The 25,855-nt window shown below is 39.2% G+C and overlaps 1 protein-coding gene and 1 pseudogene across 1 annotated transcript; both read right to left on the bottom strand.

Moving 5' to 3' along the window:
- On the bottom strand, nucleotides 871–1,830 carry LOC108637612 (olfactory receptor 56A3-like). Its single transcript, XM_018058913.1, has one exon. It carries the CDS (start codon nucleotides 1,828–1,830, stop codon nucleotides 871–873), a length of 960 nt encoding a protein of 319 aa, XP_017914402.1.
- Nucleotides 12,902–18,714, bottom strand: LOC108637611 (annotated as a pseudogene).

Here is a 25,855-nt window from a genome sequence, read left to right as displayed (position 1 = left end):
TTTTTTCTTAGTGGATACTATTTTAAACATTGTGGTCAAGGAAACTGAATGGACCTGAGGGAAAGACCTATGTGGACAGAGCAACAAAATGTAAGAAGTCCCAAAGGCAGGATGCAGTTTATGTTTTTGAGAAAGTGCCTGGGAGGCAATTTAGATGGTGTGGATTAAAAGAGGACATCACGGAGGTAAATGAATTCCACCTAGAGAAATAAATGTCTTTCTCTTCTGGGCTACCAAAGTGCCTTATTCATGTGTTTCAATAAAACTCTTGTGACATTGCAGTACAATTAATTTTACATATTTTTGTCTTTCTCAGTAGGTCATGTTCTTTCAAATAACAGGCCGAGATTTATTTAGTTAGTTTTCTATTTTCTAATACTACGTTGAATATAAAATAATTTGTACAAATATTTTTGAATGCCTAAAGAAAAATGTTAAAATGTAACAGCTATTTTAAACACTTTTAAGCAGTTGCTTTTTAATTTTATATTTACTCTTCCAAAGTCAAAGCACAGTCTTTAAGAGCTATTTTGCTTTGGCCACACATTTTTAAGTGAGCATAGATTTTTTTTCATCTCCACTAGTTCTACTTGGGAGATAATTAGAAGCAGACAATTAGGTCAAATTAGAGGTTAAATTCATGACCCCAGGTCTTGCTAGCATGATGAGAGATTATACATCTTTATCCTTTGTCTCTGCCAGGATACTATGGAATGATAAGAACTAGGATGTGACTGAGTAAGAGGAAACTGCACAGTTTATATCATTAGGCAAGAACAGGAAGAAGATTAGAACTTTATTTCTACATTCCAGTCCTTGCTTTTCAATTGTGATTTTCGGTATTCTTCATGGAGAGCAGCAAGAACATAATTACTTTCTGCTGTCGTTACCCTTCCTCAATAATTTCCAAATCCCCTGCTTAATTTCCTGAGTTCTAACACCATAGACAATGGGGTTGAGAGCTGCAGGAATGACATGGTGGAGGACATTAAGTAAGACAGGAACGTCAGGTGAAACCTTTTCCTTGGCCAAATGGGTAAAAACCAAAACCAGCAGGATGGTGCTGAAGAAGAGGATAAGGATAAAGTGAGAGCCACAGGTGCTCAGAGCTTTAGCGGCTGCCCCTTTTGTATTGAGTCTAAGGACAGCTCGGAGGATGAAGATATAGGAGAGGAAGATGAGGATGAGGTCAGAGCCCAGCAGAGTCCAGGCTAAAATTAACTGGTAGATTTTGTTAAGCATGATGTTACCACAAGAGAGCTTGGACACGGAGAGGTTGGCACAGATACAGTTCTCAATTATATTTCTTCCACAATAATGGAGCCGCGCAGAGAGGATGGGAATAGGTGCAGTAAGAAATGTGTTTCGGGCCAAGATGAAGACAAGAGCTCTTGCCACAAATTGGTCTGTGATGATGGATGGATAGTGCAGAGGCTTGCAGATGGCCACATAGCGATCATAGGCCATGACTAAGAAGGTGCATGATTCCATGGGCAGGAAGTTATTCATGATGAACATTTGGAGGAAGCAGGCAGAAAAGCTGATGGGCTTGAGATCAAACCAGAAGATGGCCAGGACCTTGGGGATGACAGTGAGGCAGAGAGCCATGTCCAGCAGGGAGAGCAGGCTGAGCAGGTAGTACATGGGCTCATGCAGAGAGGCCTCCAGCCAGATGGTGATCAGGAGGGTGGCGTTGGCTCCCATGGCCAGGAGGAAGAGGAGGCTAAGGGGCAGGGACAGCCAGAGCTGCCAGCTGGGGGACCTGACAAAACAGTTTAGGAGGAACTCAGAGACTTCAGTAGAGAGGGAGCTGTTACTATAAGGCAGCATTGGCAGTGACTTCAGGGAGGAAGATGCCTTTAGGCAGCTGAAGAAGAGAGAAGGTGTTAATTCTACCACAGACTCTCACGAGTGTGGATTTAGCTTATAAGATCCTGGAAGATATGGACACAAGCTACCTCTGCCTCTCTCATTCCTTGTGTCTAGAACATTTTTGACACACAGAAGTGGCTAACACATTTTCATTGAATATATAAATAAATGCTTCCATGTGTATAAATGCATTCTAAAGTGTAGATGGCATCCACAATCAAGTTTTTAAGGGAGCAAAAATTGAGAGTATGCAGAGGTATGATAGACTGTGTACATAGAGCAACTCCCTGATGAAAATTAATAGAAACATTTTTAATATTATGTCTAAGTCAAATCAATGCCCATCATCCATACCCACACCCATATCCTTACTTATACCTATACCCATAAATACTTGTGTTTATATGTGTCTTCAAATGCCTTGAATGGATCCTTGAACAGACAGAAAAGAAAGATTTATCAGATTAAGGACCGAGTGAAATTCAGACATTGAAATGAAATATCAATGTTGGCTTTCAACCTGAGGACACTGGTGGCATTTCATGAACATCAGCACCAGTTTTCTTACTTAATGGAGCTCAGGGACAGAAGATAAAATCCAGGATTCAAGCAGGGTGGGAATCTATTATCGTGATCTCCCATATGGTAGGACTTTACAACACTACATCCTGAATGGTGTTAGTACGCTAGGAATAAATCCCCACCTCATCTGCACTGGGAACTTCTAAGGAAATAAACTACCTCAAATCTCATTGCTTGGGAAAAATCTTCCCTGTAAATTCTGATGTACAAGCTGGTCCTATGTGACTTTGTATGCTGAGTTCACACCAGCTCTTTGGCTCAAAAGATATTTAAAGTTATTCTGGATTATGGGCAGTGGTATCAGAAAACAACAGGATCAAATCAAAATACTTTTTTGAGGAACAAATTTTTTCCTCAAAGAATTTCAATATAGACTTCTGAAGAAATTGCAGTAAAAAATTATTGAAAAGAAAAAAGATTAGGAGTAAAACCCTAGAAAACAATAGGTCATAGAATTCAACCTACAAAATCTTGAGATATTTGATATTAATATTGAACCATTTTTTCCAATGGCTTTTAAAAAAAGAAATGAGAGATAGTCTTGAAAATATAAGCAAAGATAATGTTTAAAATAAGAATCAGTTATATCTCCTAGAAATAAAAATATAATAATTAAAATAAAAAATTTAAGAGATAAGCTTAATAGCATATAAGCCACAATTTGAAACATAATTAGTGAACTAGAAGATCCCCTGCAGCAGAATGGCAATGGGACGCTTCCTGGTTCCCTTAGGTGCAGCCCACTCCAGGATTCTTACCTAGAAAATCCAGACAGAGGAACCTGGTGGCTACAGTCCATGGGTGGAAAATGCTGAAGAAAGGTAAGAGGAATTGAGGATAGAGTAAGAAGGTCTAACAAATAAAATCCAAGTTCCAGATTGAAGAAAAGAGAAAAAGGGATAGAGGCTTTGAGCCTTTCAGAAATGATGAAATATATCAATAAGCAGAACCAAGAGGTCCACTAAATCAAATGGGATTTAAAAAATACACCTAGATATATCAAGATGCAAATAAATGTAGACACCTAGATAACATGGTCTAACTTCCAACACCAGAGATGAAAAGATGATCATAATGGTGAGTGTGACTATTTTAACAAGAAGAATCCATGAGTGTCATACCGCTAGGACTGGAAGTCCATCTTCCGAGTTGCACATTAACTCGAAGCTTCTTAGCCTCTATTTTGAAGAGTATCTCTTCTCTACAGTGCCCTCATGCCTCTCCTCCTTAACTCTCTGTGTTCATATCATTCATCCCTGTTTTCCCCCTATTGTTAGGTTACATTGCATAGGTTAATAAGACTTCATTGTTCATTTTGTTGTTTCAACAAGCCTGTAGACAGCTTCCTTGGAGCAGCAACTAGTGATCTCTTAGGCCATTACACCAGGGACCCTTCTTAATGATTTGTCCTGTAAGATTATTGCTCTTGGTCTGCAGAGCCACACCTGTGCAGAGACTTTTATCAATATCATTTTGGGGTACTAAATTAAAGTATATAGAAGGTATAGGAATTTTCATTAATATTAAAAAAGTATTGAGTCTGTTGTCACATTTTTTCAAAGGGACCTGAGTGAAGCAAAGAAGAGGGATAAGGAGTAATAAATAATAATTATGAGAGTGAGAAGAGCATTGAGTGGAAATGGTACCCTAAGCTTGCTTCCCCTGGGGATCTATGTGGGTCTGGAGAAAGCTGCTGCATGGTGAAGTGACTCTAGTCCAAATGATTGGAAGAGAGAGAGAGTAGAAGTGGGGGAGAACAGAAACATATGTGCCCAAAAATATAGATGGTGGAGAGAAGATGCAAAAAGAGAATTCTGAAATTACAACAAAATAGATTGGATTGAGAAGAAAGAAGACAAAGGGAGTCAGAGAAATGAAGGAGAGACAGAAAGTGGGTCAGGTATTTTATGAAATGAGAAAGGCAGTAAAAGGCAAACTAGTGAAGATTCCTAAGTAATGATAGTCAAGGGAGTGTGATAGGAAATGCTTTTTCCCTTTCAAATCTGCATTCTCCCTCGTGTTCTCAGAAGAATTCAACCAAGGATTGTCAAGCTCTCGCCAACATGACACTCTGGTGCAAATTCATGAACTCCCACAAGGACCAAACCTCTCCCCAGCACACACAGACTCTGGGCTCAGCTTCGGCATGATCATCTTCATCTGGCTCCGTGCCACTTCTCTTTCTCATGTCCCTTCAAGGCCTGTCCTCAAATGCCTTTCCTAAAACCTACAGGTCTTCCAACTGCAAACCCAGTTTTATTACCAGTGCAGTCCCTGCTCTAGTGATCTCTGCCAGGGAGGGAGACTTTGTCTCTGTCTGGCTCTTCTACACTCTGGCTTTCAGAAAGAAGAGTTTGTACTTGAGTTTTTACTTCCCCAGGGAAAGACTGCCTTGCTGGCCCTTCAGAGAATCAAGAGCCCAGCATCTTCTTATCCCATTGGGAGAAAGATTTACTCTCAGTTCTTCAAGATCTGTTTTCCCTAAGCAGAGTCAATAATGCCCCCAAAGCATAGCAAGAGTCTCAGAGTTAATTTTACGGGACCAGTTAAATGTATAAAATGGGATACTTAGGAAATAAAGGCATGATTAATTTTAAACACAGAACTCTAGGGCTAGAAGGGTCAAGGCAAATAGCTTTGATATCAATGAGTATCAAGTTCTGATTTTTCAGAAATGTATTGATAAAAATATATTTTTCATCAAAAAAGTCTTTTTCTTTTTCAGAAATGTATATTCCAATCATACAAGAGAAGACTCACACATGGACATAACCAGATGGTCAGTACCAAGTCAGATTGATTATATTATTTGCAGCCAAAGATGGAGATATATTCTGTCTATAGAGTCAGCAAAAACAAGATGGGGAGCTGTCTGTAGTGCAGATCATGAACTCCTTATTGAAAAATTCAGACTTATATTGAAGAAAGTAGGGAAAAACAAAGAACATTCAAGTGTGACCTAAATCAAATCCCTTATGATTATGCAGTAGAAGTGACAAATAGATTCAAGGGATTAGATCTGATAGACAGAGTGCCTGAAGAACTATGGGTGAAGGTTCGTGACATTGTACAGGAGTCAGTGATCAAGACCATCTCCAAGAAAAAGAAATGCAAAAAGGCAAAATGGTTGTCTGAAGAGACCTCACAAATACCTGAGAAAAGAAGAGAAGTGAAAGGCAAAGGAGAAAAGGAAAGATATACCCATTTGAATGCAGAGTTCCAAAGAATAGCAAGGAGAGAAAAGAAAGCCTTCCTCAGTGATCAATGAAAAGAAATTGGAAAACGATAGAATGGGAAAGACTAGAGATCTCTTCAAGAAAGTTAGAGATACCAAGGGAACATTCCATGCAAAGATGGGCACAATTAAGGACAGAAATTGTATGGACCTAACAGAAGTAGAAGATATTAAGAAGAGGTGGCAAGAATACACGGAAAAACTATACAAAAAAGATCTTCACGACACAGATAACCATGATGGTGTGATCACTCACCTAGGGCCAGACATCCTGGAATGTGAAGTCAAGTGGGCCTTAGGAAGCATCGCTACAAACAAAGCTAGTGGAGGCAATAGAATTCCAATTTATGTATTTCAAATCCTAAAAGATGATGCTGTGAAAGTGCTGCACTCAATATGCCAGCAAATTAGGAAAACTCAGCAGTGGCCACAGGACTGGAAAAGGTCAGTTTTCATTCCAATCCCAAAGAAGGGCAATTCCAAAGAATGTTCAAACTACCACACAATTGTACTCATCTCACATGCTAGCAAAGTAATGTCTCAATTCTCCAAGCCAGGCTTCAACAGTAAGTGAATTGTAACTTCCAGATGTTTAAGTTGGCTTTAGAAAAAACAGAGGAACCAGAGATCAAGTTGCCAACACTTGTTGGATCATCAAAAATGCAAGAGAATTCCAGAAAAACATGTACTTCTGCTTTATTGACTATGCCAAAGCCTTTGACTGTGTGGATCACAACAAATTGTGGAAAATTCTTAAAGAGATGAGAATTCCAGACCACCTTACTTACCTCCTGGGAAATCTGTATGCAGGTGAGGAAGCAACAGTTAGAACCAAAAATGAAAAATGAACTGGTTCCGAATCGGGAAAGGAGTACATCAAGGCTGTATATTGTCACTCTGCTTTTTTAACTTATATGCAGAATACATCATGCGAAATGCCAGGCTGGATGAAGCACAAGTTGGAATAAAGATTGCCAAGAGAAATATCAATAACCTCATATATGTAGATGGCACTACCCTTATGGCCGAAAGCGAGGAAGAACTAAAGAGCCTCTTGATGAAAATGAAAGAGGAGAGTGAGAAGTTGGCTTAAAGCTCAACATTCAGAAAACTAAGATCATGGCATCCGGCCCCATCACTTAATGGCAAATAGATGGGGAAACTGTGGAAACAGTGGCCGATTTTATTTTGGGGGGCTCCAAAATCACTGCAGATGGTGATTGCAGCCATGAAATTAAAAGATGCTTGCTCCTTGGAAGAAAAACTATGACCAACCTAGATAGCATATTAAAAAGAAGAGACATTACTTTGCTGACAAAGGTCCATCTAGTCAAAGCTATGATTTTTCCAGTAGTCATGTATGGATGTGAGAGTTGGACTATAAAGAAAGCTGAGCACTGAAGAATTGATGCTTTTGAACTGTGGTGTTGGAGAAGACTCTTGAGGGTCCCTTGGACTGCAAGAAGATCCAACCAGTCAATCCTAAAGGAAATCAGTCCTGAATATTCGTTGGAAGGACTGATGCTGAAGCTGACACTCCAATACTTCAGCCACCTGATGTGAAGAACTGACTCATTTGAAAAGATCCTGATGCTGGGCAAGATTGAAGGCAAGAAGAGAAGGGGATGACAGAGGATGAGATGGTTGGATGGCATCACCGACTCTATGGACATGAGTTTGAGCAAGTTCCAGGAGTTGGTGAAGGACAGCAAAGCCTTGAATGCTGCCTTCCATGGGGTTGAAAAGAGTCAGACACAACTTAGCAACTGAACTGAGTTTTGATAAAAATATGCCTTGTGCTTAAATTTATTCCTGTGCGTTTCTATGTTGACAGTTTCTAGTGACTGTAAAACACTCAGATCCACTCCCTAATCTTTTCATGTGTGTGACCAATAGTTCTACTTGAGTGAAGTTTTCAAGAAGCCCTATGCTTGCGACACTTTTAACGTAAAAAAGATAATTTCTTTATCTGATTTTTTACTTAGCAATATACTGCAATTAGTGTGTGGCTGTTCAAAAGGATGGTTCATCTTCTGTTACTGAATTTTTCTAACTGGCTCCTGTTCCTGTGACCAAGTGTTCTGGGCTGAAGTTTAGATAGAAGAAAATTCATTTTCCAGCTCTTTCATGTGACAAGTTCCTTAAATTATCTGTCTCATATTCCTAATTTGCATACTTGTTGTGAGGAATAAATGTGAGCATGTTAGGAGCACTTGACTGTTATTACACTGTCATTGTTATTACTACTACTATAAAATTTGGCTCCCTAGTATCTTTCCTATTGGAAAGCCATTAGTCAACATAAAACTTGAAATAATCACTGCTTCTTACCTTGGAGCCTCTTCCACAGAATTGTCTATATCAGAATCAGTTTGATCTTAGATTTGTGCCTACCATTTGGAGCACTTTTACTTACACTTGTTGCTTTGTGCTTATTTTCTTTTCTGTAGTTTTATTTGCTCATAGCATCTTAGTAAACAGTGGTATCACCAGAAGTTACATGTGCTTCTGACTGTAAGGCAGGGTCATTGCTTCTGAATTACCACCTATCTCTTGGAGCTTACCTTCTCATGCACCACCTCTTCCAGTCAATTTTTACAAGTTATACAGGTAGCTTTTAAAGTTGGACATTCCCAAATCTGTTCACATCTTTTCATTTGATTGATAACCAAGATATACTTAATTTAATAATATTTAAGTGACATACGGCTCCTTTTTATCCAGTTAGATTGTTAGGAGTGAGAGCACTTTTCATGCCAATAACTCTCTATCAAAGTCAGTTCCAGGAAAACAAATGACCACTTGCATTTCCAAAACTATTTTGTAATCATCATGTCCTTCACTTAAGATTCTTTCTTACATTAATTGCAGTTTATGTGATTTTAAAACATTTATTATTGGCACTCATAAAAGTAAGGTTAATTCAGTAGTTTTTGAGAGTTTTTGGATATCATTTCTTGACATCTGGAAATTGCAAGATGTGAAACCAATCTTGCTAAGGACCAGTGAGTTAAAAAGCTAGCAGAGTGATTTCCCTTTAAAGAAATGCCTTGCATAATTGGCAAGCTGTTCCTTTTTAGACACTTTCCACTGGAGATTCTTACTTGCTATATAACATCAGAAAGACACTAAGAGGCTCAGTTTTATTATTTGTTAAGAAGGGGCAAAGAAGAGGTGGCATAAATAATGGCTCCTTCTACCATCATCGTTGTTCAGTTGCTAAGTCGTGTCCAACTGTGGGACAGCATGAACTGCAGCAGACCAGGCTTCTCTGTCCTTCACTGTCTCCTGGAGTTTGCTACCGACATTACTTGAACACTTTTTAAACTTAACTAGCATTTTTTTTCTCTTTTTTATCTTCATAAGAACACTATGAAACAGGTTATATGACCTGACCCATTAAATACTAATAGTCAAAGGGGCTAAGTAAATTGCTCAACATTGAAAAACCATAGCTGGAAAAGACAAGGTTAGAAAGCAGATCAATGAATTCAGACCAGAGCTCTCTCCAGATTAGATTCCAAACCAGAAGCAAGTCATCATGGAAAAAAATCCAAGAAAAGGCAGAGCTCCATTATCTGTAGGAACTTATACATAAACCACACAGGATAAATAGTAGTGGTTTTTGAATCTATTTTATTTAAAAATGTATACACGTTTGTATGCACACTTGTGTGCTAAGTCGCTTCAGCACTGTCCAACTTTTTGCGACCCTACTGACAGTAGCCCACCAGGTTCATGGGATTCTCCAGGCAAGAATACTGGAGTGGGTTGCCATGCCCTCCTCCAGAGGATCTTCCTGACCCAGGGATCAAACCTCTTTCTCTTATGTCTTCTGCTTTGGCAGGTGGATTCTTTACTATTAGTGCCACCTGGGAAGCCATATACATGTGTACATCCCCTTAAACATTTAGGAGATAATTGTTATAAAACTAAACACATAATATTAGAGTTATAGAGCTGGTACAATTTGAGAGTCACTCACCTAAGACTCAAATAACAGAATTTAGTAACAGTAAAATTTAGGTGGGCTTCCCAGGTGGTTCAGTGGGGATACCCAGGAGACGTGGGTTCCATCCCTGGGTTGGGAAAATACTCTGGAGGAGGAAATGGCAACCCACTCCAGTATTCTTGCCTGAAAAATCCCATGGACAGAGAAGCCTGGTGGGCTACTATTCATGGAATCACAAAGAGTCAGACATGATTGAGCATGCACCCAAGATTTAGCCTTCCTTGAGGTATATGTGAAAGTCATGCAGTCGTGTCTGACTCTTTGTGACCCCATGGACTACATAGTCCATGGAATTCGCCAGGCCAGAATACTGGAGTAGGTCGTCTTTCTCTTCTCTAGGGGATCTTCCCAACCCAGGGATCAAACCCAGGTCTCCCGCATTGCAGGTGGATTCTTTACCAGCTGAGCCACAGGGAAGCCCAAGAAGACTGGAGTGAGTAGCCTATCTCTTCTCCAGGGGATCTTCCAGACCCAGGAATCAAACCAGGGTCTTCTGCACTGTAGGTGAATTCTTTACCAACTGAGCTATCAGGGAAGCCCAAATAATACAAGTCACATGTGTGTTAGTCTTTCAGTCGTGTCTGACTCTTTGTGACCCCATGGACTGCAGCCCGCCAGGCTCCTCTGTCCATGGGATTTCCCAGGCAAGAATACTGGAGTGGGTTGCCATTCCCTTCTCAAGGGATCTTCCCAACCCAGGAATCAAACCTGGATCTCCTGCACTGCAGGCAGATTCTTTACCATTTGAGCCACCAAGGAAGCCCCCTTGAGGTATATGGAGGGCACAAATTACACTAGCTAAACCTTCTGCTGTGTGGCACTCCAAAGAGTTTTAATGTATGTTCTGATTTTCAAACAATTAACTTGACTATATTTTATTAGTTTTTGTTATACATTTATTATTTAATTAAAACTATTTGAATATAATATATGTATTAGGCAAAGTGCTGAGTATTGGTGATAAAGGAATAAATGCAAATTGGTGGTGAATCAATTTCTTGGATCAAGAAACAGAGGTACAGCTCCAAACTGATGCGATGAGTTTAATGATACAAGGGAACTGTAGAAACTGGTATCTATGCATGCACGTTTTAAGTAAGACATTATTCTTAGATTGAAATCTTTGAGTCAATGAGTTTTTTTGGAAGATATTCTTTAAGCAATAAAGAAAAAGATTAGCTATGATGTGAACATATTTGGATCTTAAAATTGATTTTACTTTTGAGAAATGTATTATTCTTGATTAAAATATTGAACATGCTTTTTGCTTTTACTTATTGCTTTTTATGTGAGTACATGCTTACTTTTCAAGTAGTCATTCATAGAAGGAATTAAGAATGCAAATACCAATTTATTGTTTCTCACTGTGTGGCGAAGAAGAAAAGGAAATGAATATAGCTTTGCAGAAAGCGTGCTTAAATAGGTCAAGGGATGTATTCCTGGTGCTTTCAGTGAAGACTGAAAGAACTAGACTTTGGGGATAGTTTTGAACTCTTTGGGGAGATTTTCTGTTCGTGGTCAGAACAATACATGTTGAAGTTTTCATTGAGCACACAAGTTTATATCTAGAAAGGGTCTTCTAAAACTGTTCACTGTTATGAGATAATAAAATACTGTTAAGCACAGTGACATCACCTCATTTGTTCCCCTGAAACTACTTTTTTTTTGTGGTTGTGCAAGGCTTACAACTCAGACCTTCTAACACCATCAGTGCTTTCCTTGGTTGCCCAGCATCTTAATACCCATAGAGGCACATTATTTCATTTCTCAGCCTCTTCATTTGAGAAGAATACATTCCTGGAATTAATATTTATATTCCTCCAAATCAAACTTTAAGCTCCTGAAAGCAATAATAAAATCCCATTTACTTTTGTAGCTTAATAGTTAACAGAATTCCCAGACACAGGAGATGTGTGCTCAGAAGATATCCAAATCATAGGAAACAATAATCATATAATCTGTTTTATATTTCAGTATTATTACTGAATCATACATTATAATGCTTACAAATCTTTAACTTATTAGCAAAGGTATATTTGCATACCTTACCCTGTAATACTCTGAATCACAAAGATAAGTGGTCAAGTGTAGATTCATAGGGATAAAAATGAGGCATCTCTTAATATAAGAAAGTGGTTTAGGCACTCAGTTGTGTCTGACTCTTTGCAATACCATGGACTGTAGTCTGCCAGGCTCCTCTGTCCATGGGATTCTCCAGGCAAGAATACTGGGGTGTATTGACGTTCCCGTCTCCAGAGGATCTTACTGACTCAGGAAATGAACCCTGGTCTCCTGCATTGCAGGCAGATTCTTTACCATTTGAACTACAGGGAAGTCCTAAAAGAAGTATAAGAAAACTCTGATCATTGTTACAAACATGAACAATAGAGGCATAAATCTTGTCCTTTCGTAATGTGGTTTGGTTTAGTCTCTTTGCAATCCCATGGACTGTGGTCTGCCAGGTGTCTCTGTCCATGGGATTCTCCAGGCAAGAATACCAGAGTAGATTGCCATTCCCTTCTCCAGAGAATCTTCCTGACTCAGGGAACGAACCCTGGTCTCCTGCATTGCAGGCAGATTCTTTATCATTTGAGCTACAGGGAAGTCCTTTTTGCAAGACACATTGCAAAGAAAATCTTGTCTGCTAGAAAGAAGAGACAGAATGACAAAGGAAGTCAGCAGTGGGCTTGCAGGTTGAGAGAGAACACTCAGTTACAGAAAAGCCAGTAATGAGATTGAAGATTCAGAGAAAATACCCAATTACAGACTAGCAATAACCTTCTAACATAAGGCCTGAAATTCATGTCTTTGTCTTCAATATGCTCACTTCTGTGGATATAAGAATAAGAAGGCAGTACACATTATATGTCACAGCCCACAAAGCATCCACAGTTTTATTCTCAAGAATATAAAATTTATGTCAAGTTAACAGTTATATATTTATGAACATAAATTTCTCATTAGAACCTGCCTAAGAAAACTCAACATTTTGGGCAAAATAAGATAAGTGTGGGACAAAAGGAGAAGGGCCAAGGAGATTTCTGATGAGGAGTGAGAGAAAGAGAAACTCTAAATGCAACTGCAGCTTTATTAAAGGGGACACAGTCAGTTCATCCAGTTTGAGAGTAAAACTTACAGATATGAACTTCAGTCCATTCATTTATTATTGACTTAAAAACCATCCTACCTGGTTGTCTTAATTACCATCTTTTCTTCAGTAATCTCTGGATTCCTTTCTTGATTTCCTGGGTTCATACCCCATAAACAATGGGGTTGAGTGCTGCAGGAATGACCTTCTTCTTTGCCACATGAGTGAGGACAAAGACCAGGAGGATGTGCTGAAGAAGAGGATAAGGATGAAGTAGGAGCTACATATGCTTACGGCCTTGGCCACAGCTCCTTGACTTGAGTCCCAGCACAGCCCGCAGTATGAGGGTATAGGAGAGGAAGATGAGGATGAGGTCAGATCCCAGCAGTGCCCAGCCAAATGCAAACTGATAGAGATGATTGATGGTAATATCATCACAAGAGAGCCTGGACACAGACATTTTGGCACAGATGCAGTTCTCAATGACATTTCTCCCACAATAATGGAATTGTCCTGAGAGAATAGCGATGGGCAGAATAGTAAGGGAATTTCTTGCCAAAATAAAAATGGCTGCCTTGATAACAGATTGGTCAGTGATGATGGGTGGGTACCTCAGTGGATGGCAGATGGCCACATAGCGGTCATAGGTCATGATCATGAATGTGCAGGACTCCATGGCAAGGAAGGAATTCATGTTTAACATCTGAAAGAAGCAGGCAAAGAAGCTGATAGACCAGGGGTCAAGCCAGAAAATGGCCAGGACCCTGGGTATGACAGTGAGGCAGAGTACCATGTCCAGCAGGGAGAGGAGGCTAAGCAGGTGGTACATGGGCTCATGTAGTGAGGCCTCCAGCCGGATAGTGTTCAAGAAGGTGGTGTAGACCCCTATGGCTAGTAAAAAGAGGAGGCTGAGGGATAGGGACAACCAGAGTTTCCAGCTTGGGGACCTAGCAAAACTACTGAGGAGGAAATATGAAGCCTCAGTGGAGATATTGCCATTTTGGTGTGCTGTCGTATTTTGTCATTTATTTCTATAGCTTTCTTTTAGTGAGTTGTAAAACTAAGATTAAAAATTAGCTATTGATTTGAGGTATATGAAAATAGAACTTGCTTTACCTAGTGATATGTGGGTCTTAGCAGGCTCTCTTGGAATCAGGAGAATTTATCTGTTATCCTTTTTGATGTTCTATTCGATTATTCCTATTACTTTGGAGAATGTAAGGGGATGAAGTTATATGACTTGTTTATACATGTTTCATTTGTTCAAGGTTATTTTTTAATTAATTAAGTCTTTACAGAAACTAAAAGACATAGAAAATTACTTAGAAAACTATTAAATTTTGTGACAAATTATTCTTCAAGTTTGTATCTGCAAGTTTCTTCCTGTTTTTAAAAAGACCATACAGAATGCGTTGCATCCACAGTTTAACTATAACAATGCATGCAAAAAAAGAAAAAAGAAAAAAGAAATAGCAGAGACTGTCACAAACTAAGGACTCACATAAAAAGCTGTAAACTTCCATCCACCCCCATCTGACCTTTCAGCCACATTTATTTTGAGCTATATATTTAAAAATATTATACTGCAAAAATAGAGTTGGTTAACTGGATTCTACCTTAAAAATAATTTTAACTTGTTTCCTATGGATTCTTCCTAAAATTGCTTTTTTTTTTTCTATTTCTTAACCTTTATATCAGTAGAATTCCTAACTTATTGAAGAAACAACCTTAACATGAAATTGAGTAATTCCTCCAAGCTATGCTGGACTGATTTTTGCTGTTGTTGTTTAATCTTCAAGCCATGTCCAAGTCTTTGCAAACCCAATGTCTGTAGCCTGCAAGGACCCTCTGTCCATGGGATTTACCAGGCAAGAATACTGGAGTGGTTTGCCATTCCTTTTTCTAGGAGATCTTCCAGATCCAGATATTCAACCTGAGTCCCTTCTATTGGCAGGTGGATTCTCTACTGCTGAGTCACCAGGGAAGCCCCAATGCTGGGCTGATGAAAAATGATTCTTCTGACTGCAAAAATGTGAGAGTGATGACATCCACCTTTAAAGCCTTCCATCTCCTTTGGATTTCCTCTTTCCATCTTCAATATAGTAATCCACATACAAGTCCCCATCCTCCCCGCCCCACCACCATACACTTCTAGGCACTTGTTCAATGTTGATATTGCTTTCTTGTCATTTAAACATTCCCTTATCATGCTATTAAGGACTAGTGTCACAAAACTTAATTAAGAAATGTCCTCAAGTTTGAAAGAGGGAAAACGTAAGCCATTCTAAGGACAATGGATAATACAAGAAAAAGTGCTATAAGCAATGGCAGAGTCTTGCATAAACTATTATGATTATATAGGGAAAGATTGACTAACATACACGGGAAATAGGCTGGAGAAAACAATTATGAAAAAAGTAATCTGGTATCCTCTTTTACATTAGTGATAAAGATTCTAAGATTCTCCTTCTCCTGAATTGTGACTGAGAGTGCAGAGAAGACTGTAGCTGGGCTAAATGTACAGGTCTGTTCTTTCAGATCATGTAGTCCATTGCACTTATTTTTTTTTAATTTTTAAAAATTTAATTTGCTTTATTCCAGGCTTTTTGAACACCAAAATGAGTTCAGCATGTAGAAAAGCAATATGTATGAATATGTTTCTTGAAGCATTGTTTATACCAGGAAACATTGGGAAATAATTTAAATGTCTCATAGGTGAATAGTTAAAAAAATTATGAGACTCAACTCAATGACCATTTGAAATAGTTTAGCTCATTGCCTTTAAATCTGTCAACATAGACAGATGTCTCTGTTAAAGTGTTATCTTGTGGGTTTGAAACTTTATATCAGTAATTTAAGAACATCCCTCTTCATTTCTCACTAGGCTCACTAACATAAAATCACATATTGTTTAGTTTTTGAACTCATACCACTACTGGGAACTGTGATCAAATATCTAGGGTTTCATCTCACTGAATCATTCACCCTCCTGTGAGATATACTTTATTATCACCACATTACAAACAGGAAACTGATTCTCAAAATCTTAACCATTCTCGCGGTATTAGGCTAATCCTTCTCCTGTCTAATCCTAGTCCAATGTGTTAGACTTTAATAATTTCTAAGTTACCTTTGATCCTAATGAATAATTCTGTGATAATGTATTTACCTCATCAATACTGTTGAAAAATTCACCCATGATAAAATTAATAGTTTTGAAACTAGAAATGATAGAGCAGAAACAGCTTTGGAGTAGGGGCAGGGTGGCAAGCAAACGGAACATTTAACCAAACTGTGAGCCTTATTTTCATACTGTGAACAATATTTTCATAAAGATAGAAACATACTTTGTGTTTTAGTGGTTCACATAGTGGTTTTGCTTCCAGCTTTGAATTCTAGTCTTCAAATGCAGTTCCAGTCCTCCTCAGCTGTCTCCTCCCAGATTCTTCTCATCAGAGAGTCCCTGTTAGTGACCAGAGCTGGCTCTCAGAGGGGGAAGGAGGAGCACCTTCTCCCAGGGTTCCTGTCTTCACTCCTCCTGGTCCTTTGCTTCCCCGGACAAAAGGTCCTGCCCAGCTAGTGTCTGCTAGGCATGGCCTTCCCACTTGATATGTAGATGAGATTAAATGATCTTCCAATTCTTCTCTTGCTGATAACAGAATACACTAGTAGTGACTCAGACAATTTTGGAATTAATTTAAAGCATATTATATCATTTACTAAATTAAAGTATATAAATGATGAATAGGAATTAGTATTAATCTTGGAAAAGTATTGGTCTATTGTCAATATTGTTCAACAAGATCTGGAGACAAGAAAGGGGGATAGGGAGAGATAAGTAATAATGATAGGAGTGAGAAAAGCATTGAGTGGACATGGTGCTCTAAGCTTGCTTTCCCTGGGGGTCTCTGTTGGTCTGGAGGAAGTTGCACATGGTGGAGTGACTTTTGGCCAAATGAATGGAAGACAAAGAGCAGAAGTGGGGAGAACACAAGCATATGTGCCCAGAAAATAGATGATGGAGAGAAGATGCAAAAAGAGAATTCTGAAATTACAACATAATAGATTGGATTGAGAAGAGAGAAGACAAAGGGAGTCAGAGAAATAAAGGAGAGAGCAGAAAGTGGATCAGATATTTTTATGAAATTGGAATGGCAATAAAGGGCAAACTAGTGAAGATTTCTAAGTAATGATAACCAAGGGAGTGTGATAAGGAATCTTCTTTCTTTTCTAAATCTGTGTTTTTCCTCATGTTCCCAGAAGAGTTCAATGAAAGGTGTTCAAGATCTCTTCAACATGATACTCTGGTGCAGATTCGTGAACTCCCACATGGACCAAACCTTTCCCCAGCACGCACAGAATCTGGACTCAACTTTGGCATGCTCATCTTCATCTGGCCTTATGCCACTTTTTGCTCTCACATCCCTTCAACTCCTATCCTCAAACTTCAACCCTGCAGCTCTTCCATCTGCAAGCACAGTTTTATTCCCAGTGCAGTCCCTGCTCTAGTGAGGGGTCCGCTATCGCAGTGGTGACTTGGTTTCTTCATTTTCTGCTGGAGACAGACTTACTTGATGCAGACAGTGATCTCTGCCAGGGAGGGAGAGTTCTGCCTCTGTCTGGCTCTTCTACACTCTGGCTTTCAGAACAGGGAGTTTAAGCTTGAGTTTCTACTTCCTCAGGGAAAGACTGCCTTGCTGGCCCTTCAGGGACCAGAGACTCAAGAGCCCAATATCTTCTTATCCCACTGGGAGAAAGACCTCCTATCAGTTCTTCAAAATCTGTTTTCCCTAAGCAGAGTCAATATTTCCCCAAAGGAGTCTCACAGTCAATTGTTGGACCAGTTAAATGGGTAAAATGCAATGTGTACTGTGCTTAGTCGTGTCTGACTGTTTGTGACCCTATGGACTGCAGTCTGCTGGGCTCCTCAGTCCATGGGGTTTCTCCAGAATACTGGAGTGGGTTGCCATGCCCTCCTTCAGGGTATCTTCCCAAACCTGTGATTGAACCCAAGTCTCCTGCATTGCAGGCAGATTCTTTACCAGCTGAGCTACCAGGGAAAATGCAATACTTAAGAAATAAAAACATGATTAAATCTAGGCTTCACTTTCACTTTTCACTTTCATGCATTGGAGAAGGAAATGGCAGCCCACTCCAGTGTTCCTGCCTGGAGAATCCCAGAGACAGGGGAGCCTGGTGGGCTGTCGTCTATGGGGTCGCACAGAGTCAGACATGACTGAAGTGACTTAGAAGCGACATCAGAGCAAGAAGGTTGAAGGCTAAAAGCTTTGATACCAGTGAGTATCAAGTTCTGATTTTCCTTGATAAAACATAGGCCTTTTGCATAAATCCAATCTTGTTTACTTTTATGCTGACTGCTTATAGTAACTGTAAAACACACAGATCCACTCCCTAATCTTTTCACATAGAGCCAGTAGTTCTACTTGAGTGAAGTTTTCAAGAAGCCCTACTCTTGTGATACTTTTGATGTAAAATTTCAAAATAACAGCTTATATCTAATTACTTACTTTGTAATATACTGCATTACTGGCTGGAAGGTCAAAATATGGTTGATCCTCTGTTATTCAATTTTTCTAATTATTTCCCATTCCTGTGACCAACTGTCCTAGGCTAAAGTTTAGATACTAACAGAACAAAATTCACCTCTTGGCTCTGCCACTTGACAAGATGCTTAAATTATGTCTTTTATTCCTAATTTGTATATTTGCTATGAGGAGTAAGTGTGAGCATGTTAGGAACATTTGATTGTTATTGCATGGTTGTTATTATTGCTATTATTAGTATTATAAAGTTTGGGTTCTTGGTAATTTTTTTTTTGAAAACCATTCACTAACACAAACATTGAAATAAGTGCTGGTTCTCACCCAGCATCTTAATAAACATGGTTGTCTCACTGGAAGTCATGTGCACCTGGACTGTTACTCAGGGCCCTCTCTGGTAGATTACTACCTATCTCCTGGAAATTACCCTCTCATGCACCACTTTCCCCAGTCAATTTTTACATGCCATATACTTAGCTTTTTAAGCCAGACATTCCAAAATTTGTTCAGATCTTTTCATTTGGCTCATAGTCATAACTTAATTTAACAACATTTAAGCCACATAGGCCTCCTTTTATCCTGTTGTATTGATTAATGTTGGTTGTTATGAGATAGAGTGCTTTTAGGCCAATAACACCCAGTAAAGGCCAAACTCAGATAAACAGTGACTACAGGCTTCCCTGGTGACTCAGAGGTTAAAGCGTCTGCCCGCAATGCTGGAGACCCAGGTTCCTGGGTTCAATCCGTCAATCCCTGGGTCGGGAAGATCCCCTGGAGAAGGAAATGGCAACCCACTCCAGTATTCTTGCCTGGAGAATCCCATGGACGGAGGAGCTTGGTAAACTACAGTCCACAGGGTTGCAAATAGTTGGACACGACTGAGCGACTTCACTTCACTTGCACTTAAATCGTTTTATAATCAGCATGTTCTTCATTTAATACTCTTTCTACATATTCAGTTGCATAGTTTATGTGATTTTAAAATATTTATCATTGATGCTCACTTTAAAGCAAGGTCAACTGAGTATTTTTTGAGAGTTTTTGAATGGAAAGAAAAGCACTACCTGGCATCTGGAAATTGCAAGATGTCAAGCCAATCTTGTTACAAACCAGTGAGTTAGAAAGATAGCAGAGGAATTCTCCTTATGAAATAACTCTTATAATCTGTAAACTCTTCCTTTTAGACCCTTTCCACTGTAGATTCTCATTTGCTTATAACATCAGAAAAACATTCAGAGGCTCAGTTTTATTATTTGTTAAGGAGGGGTAGAAGAGAGTTAACAAAAAGAATGATTCTTTCTACCAACATTTATTGAATAATTTTAATGTGACTTACATTTTTTTCTTTTAATTTTCATAAAACACTATGAAATAGGTTATATTACATGACCCATTTTACAGATTTGGATACTAATGCTCAAAGGAATTAAGCAAATTTTTAACGTCAAAAGGCTACAGTTGGAAAAGACAGGGTTAGAAAGCAGATTAATGAGATTCCAGAGCAGAGCTCTCTGCAGTAACATTATATCATCTTAGTATGAGTTTTGTTGTTGTTGTTGTTTAGTCACTAAGTTGTATCTGACTCTTGCAACCCCATGCACTGCAGGCGGTCAGGTTCCTCTGTCATGGGATTTCCCAGGTAAGAATACTGGAGTGGGTTGCTGTTTTCTTCACCAGGGAATCTTCCCAACTCAGGGATCAAACCCATGTCTCCTGATCATCTCCTGCATTACAGGCATGTTCTTCATGGCTTCATGGAGTTACCGGTGAAGCACAAATTGCTTGACATATGGTCCTTTGTAAATACTATTATCTGTCACTATTATTAAGGAGTCCTATTGTGTAAAGGAAATGGTAGGCACTAAATTCAGGTGTGGTTATTCTCAAAGAAAGGGACTTTGAGAGTTATAAAAGCCAGTAATTGTGGGGCTTAACTGTTAGTTAGTCTAATAGTTTTGAAGGTCAAGTAAAGGCAACTTAAGTAAACCTAGAGACTGAACAAGAAAGAGAAGTAGGAACCAGCTAAGCAAAGAGGATGAAAGAGTACCTCAGAAAGTGACAGCTGCACGTAGAGAGGCTGTGTGTCATGTTCTAGACATCCAGGAAAGGAAAATAAAGCTCAGTAAAAACTGAGATATAGTCCATTATTTAATTGAAATCATTTAAAATCTCAATTGGAACCCTCATCCATCAGAATAGAGATTTATTAAAATGTATTTTTCTTGATCAGAATATTGATATATGCTTTTACTTATTGTTTTTATGTGAGTACATGCTTACTTTTCATATAGTAGCTCACAGCGTTATGCAGGAGCAGAGAAATCAACGGTCAATTTATTGTTCTTCATTGTGAGATGAAGAAAAAAAAGTGCAGGACAGAAGGACAGAATTTTGCAGGGTGAAAGTTTAAGTAGATTATGGGATGTATTCTTGGTACTTTCAGTGAAGCCTGAAAGAACCAGACTTTGGGGGAAGCAGTGAACTTTTGGAAGATTTTCCGTCCATGGCCAAAACAACATAATACATGTATAAGTTGTCATTGAGGCACACAAGCTTACATCTAGAAAGGATCTCCTAAAACAAACTGTTCACTCATCTCAAGTAATGGAGTGACATGAAACACAGTGAGAATACCTCATTTGTTCCCAAGAATTTTTTTTTTTTTTTTTGGTGGTTGTGCAAGGCTCACAGCTCAGAACATCTAACTCTACCCAGTGCTTTCTTATGTTGCCAAGTACTTTAATGCCATTCAGTTCAGTTTAGTTCAGTCGCTCAGTCGTGTCTGACTCGTTGCGATCCCATGAATTACAGCACGCCAGGCCTCCCTGTCCATCACCAACTCCCGGAGTTCACTCAAACTCATGTCCATTGAGTCGGTGATGCCATCCAGCCATCTCATCCTCTGTCATCCCCTTCTCCTCCTGCGCCCAATGAGATCTCTAGTCTTTCCCATTCTGTTGTTTCCCTCTATTTCTTTGCATTGATTGCTGAGGAAGGCTTTCTTATCTCTTCTTGCTATTCTTTGGAACTCTGCATTCAGATGCTTATATCTTTCTCTTTACAGGTACATTATTCCATCCCTAACCCTCTTCATTTAAGAAGAATACATTCCTGGAATTAATACTTGTATTGTTTCTAATCAAACTTTAAGCTCTTGAAAGCAATAGTAATGTTCTGTTTCTTTTGTACCTTAATAGCCAACAGAAGATTCCCAGGACACCAAGTGTGCTTACAAATTGTCCAATCAATTGGAAGCAATGTCCAAATAGTCTATTTTGTATTTCACTCTTATTGTATTGTTGTTTAGTTGCTAAGTCGTGTCCAAATCTTTTGTGACCCCATGGATTGTAGCCCACCAGGCTCCACTGTTCATAGTATTTCCCAGGCAAGAATACTGGAGAGGGTTGCCATTTCCTTATTCAGATGATCTTCCCGACCCAGGGATTGAACCCACATCTACTGCTTGGCAGGTGGATTCATTACCAGGGAATGCCCACTGGAGTACTATTCACCCATGAAATGTGAACTACTGAAGCACACAGCTCTGTAGATGAAACTCCAAAACATTATATTAACAAAAGAAGCTGTTGACCTTAAAAATAAAAGAGTCAGAAACAAATTAATAAGCAGAACAAAATAGAGACAGACTTACAAATACAGAGAACAACTTTTGGTTCCTGAAGAGGAGGGGACTTAGGGCTTTGGAAGAAAGAGGTGAAGAGGATTAAGGGCGATAGCCTTCTAGTTATAAGAGAAATGTCAGTGGGAAGTAATGCACAGCATAGGGAGTAGAGACAATAATATTGTGATACCTTTGTATATTGTCAGATGATTACTAGACTTATTGTGATGATCAATTTCTAAAGTATATAAATGTCAGATAGCTCTATTGTATAGCTGAACCAATATAATATTGCATATAAAGGCCAGTCAGTTTACTTTACCGGCAAAATATGGGTTTATTTAGATATAGCGGAGAAACTGCAATTCATGACAAGCAAGCCATATACAGCAAAAACCACAGGCAAGACCAACAAACAAAAGTTATTTTGGAGAAACAGAAGAAAATTAGGAAGGATTGTTTTGAATGAAAGTCAATTGGAGAAAAGTGAAAGTTCAGGGCAATGACGGTTTCTCACTGGTTGAGTTGCTGGGGGTAGTGGATTTCTTGTAGGAGATGCAATGTACATCTTTCACTGTTGAGCCTACGTTGTTGTTCAGTCACTTCAGTCGTGTCTGGCTCTTTGCAACCCCATGGACTGTTGCACACCAGGCTTCCCTGTCTTTTACCATCTCCTGAAGTTTGCTCAAACTCATGTCCACTGAGTCAGTGTTGCCATCCATTCTGTCATCCCCTTCTCCTCCTGCCTTCAATCTTTCCCCAAATCAGGGTCTTTTCCAATGAGTCAGCTATTTGCATCAGGTGGCCAAAGTATTGGAGCTTCAGATTCAGCATCAGTCCTTCCAATGAATATTCATTGGTTGATTTTCAATCAATCATTGGTTGATTCAAAGGTTGATTTCCTTTAGGATTGACTGGTTTGATCTCCTTGCAGACTCTCAAGAGCCTTCTCCAGTACCACAGTTTGAAGGCATCAGTTCCTTGGCACTCAGTCTTTTTTATTGTATGGATCTCACATCCGTGCATGATGTTTTTCCAGTAGTCGTGTCGATGCCCATAGTTGATGGATATTTCCTATTGATGTCTCTTCTGTTGGGGTCTACAATAGAATATTCTTCCTGTAAATTGACTTCCAGTAGTACTGTATGAGAGTTCCTCCTTCTGGCATCTAGACTCCATTTCAGTGAGTTCTCCTTTTGATAACTGTCACAAAGCCAAGCACAGAATACATCTTGCCTGATTCTATTATATGAAACTGCAAAATATGGAAAGCTAATGCAGAGATGCGTTAAATAACCACTGCTTGACTAAAGCCAGGGGTAGAGGAAAAGTTCAACTGCAAGTAGACTGAGGCAACTTTTCTTCAGTGTTGGAAATAGTCTTTTTCTTGATTTTGGTGGTTGTTACAATGATGCACACTGTATAAAAACTCTTTATTTCAGATGCATCTTTTAATGTATAAACACTATCTTAATAAAAAAGATAGAAAAAATACAAACTCAAAAAAACCAATGAGGAAATAAGGATGTCAGTTTATATTTAATCAAGTTTAAACATTAAAATATTACAATGTGCTATAATTAGTTGTGCCTGTGGGAGGAGATGAGCTCAGGGTCCTCCTACTCTGCCATCTTGCCCACTTCTCCAGTGCTGTTCACTGAAGGCCTCTCAGGTTTTGTAGTTAAAATAAACTTATTGTAGATAGTGTGTGAGATGAGCCTCATTTTGTGCTTTTCCAATCTCATCTGTCTGTTTTTGCCTTTCATTTGGATTATTTAGACGAGAGTTTCTCAAGTAGCATTGGCATTTTTGTCAGACAACTCTTGGATGTGTGGATCCAGTGTGTACACTGCATTCCTGGCCTCCTCTCGCTATTTGTTATTAGTGTCACTCCTTTCTTCACTTCTGGTCCCCACAATTGTAACATACAAAAATATTTCTGGACAACAAATGTTGTCAAATTTGTTCTGGGTGTCAAAATGGACATCTCTTCCTTCATCAATAATACTGATTTTAAACAACACACATTTACCCTATGGATATGATCAATCTATCTACACCCATACTTGGTTTCTTTTATTATACATGGAAGAGTATTTGGATCAGAGACCACATGCCTTTAAAACCTTGATCAATGTTCAAATAATAGTACGTTACTTCACATGCAAAATAAAAAATCATAAACATCTATTTCTATTTTACCTCTCCATATATTTCTTCTATTTTACCATACAGTTTATTTTAAAATATTTTATAAATCCCTGTATATTGTCACTATGTTTTTCTTCCCTATTTCCTTTTTTTTTCTATTTTAATACCATTTTATATAACTCATAAAACAGTGCTTGTATAGAAATTCACACAAAATTGCCAGAGAGCATATAATTATCTCCAAATGACAGTAAGAGCCTCTCCATTCCCCACCTTCCTGGTTCCCACTCCTTTCTTGGGAGGGTGCACAGCATGTGGGATCTTGGTTCCGTGACCAAGGATCAAACCCATGCACCTGCAGTGGAAGCACAGAGTCTTAACCACTGGACCACCAGGGAATTGCCTCTACTTCATATCATCTATCTACTCAGCACAAGCTGGAATCAAGATCACTGGGAGAAATATCAAGAACATCAGATATGCAGATGACACCACCCTTATGGCAGAACAGTAAGAGGAACTAAAGAGCCTCTTGATGAATGTGAAAGAGAAGAGTGAAAAAGCTGATTTAAAACTCAACATTCAAAGCACAAAGATCATAGCAACTGGTCCCATCACTTCATGGCAAATAGATGGGAAAAAATGGACAATGGAAACAGTGAAGACTTTATTTTCTTGGGCTCCAAAATCACTGCAGATGGTGACTGCAGCCATGAAATTAGAAGATGTTTGCTCCTTGGAAGAAAAGCTGTGACAAACCTAGGCAGCATATTAAAAGACAGACATTACTCTGCTGACAAAGGTCTGTCTAGTCAAAACTATGGTTTTTCCAGTAGTCATGTATGGATGTGAGAGTTGGACCATGAAGAAAGCTGAGTGCCAAAGAATTGATGCTTTTGAACTGTGGTGTTGGAGAAAACTCTTGGGAGTCCCTTGGATTGCAAGGAGATCTGAAGATCTGATGCTGAAGCTGAAACTCCAATACTTTGGTCACCTGATGTGAAGAACTTACTCATTGGAAAAGACTCTGATGCTGGAAAAGATTGAGGGAAGAAGGAGAAGGGGACAACAGAGGATGAGATGTTTGGATGACATCACCGACTCAATGGACATGAGTTTGGGTAAACTCCGGGAGTTGGTGATGGACAGGAAGGCCTGGCGTGCTACGACTCATGGGTTTGCAAGGATTCAGATATGACTGAGTGACTGAACTGAACTGAAATGAGCTGATCTACTCAGTGAGGCAGAATAAGAACTCAATGATCTCCAATTCGGGGTCTTGAGGTCCTCTGCTTCAATCAGGCAAGAAATAACCATGTGGGGGCAAAGTGGAAACTGAAGCCATCTCTGCAGGAACCGGAGTGGCCATGTGGTGGTATGGTCAGAACAGTGACTCAGCATTTAAACAGCTAGTCCATTTACCACTAAGTAGATACCACTGGTGGGGCTTCCCTGGTGGCTCAGCAGGTAAAGAATCGGCCTGCAATACAGGAAACTCAGGTCCAGTCCCTGGGTTAGGAAGATCTTCTGAAGAAGGGAATGCTTCCCACTCAGTATTCTTGCCTGAAGAATTCCATGGACAGAAGAGCCTGGTGGGCCCCAGTCCATGGGGTTGGACATGACTAACACTTTCACTTTTTTCAGATCCCATTGGTTGGTTGATGATTGCTGTTGATGTGGTGCTTCCTCCCCTTAAATATAAAAAAGAAAGAAAGCTTTGGGGCCAACCCTG

The sequence above is a fragment of the Capra hircus genome, chromosome 15 (assembly GCF_001704415.2).
Source record: "Capra hircus breed San Clemente chromosome 15, ASM170441v1, whole genome shotgun sequence".
NCBI classification, from domain to species: Eukaryota; Metazoa; Chordata; class Mammalia; order Artiodactyla; family Bovidae; genus Capra; species Capra hircus.
This window is presented reverse-complemented; position numbering and strand designations above follow the sequence as displayed.

Excerpts from the sequence above, each read along its gene's own strand:
- LOC108637612 (XM_018058913.1), bottom strand. The coding sequence starts at position 1,830 with ATGCTGCCTTATAGTAACAGCTCCCTCTCTACTGAAGTCTCTGAGTTC.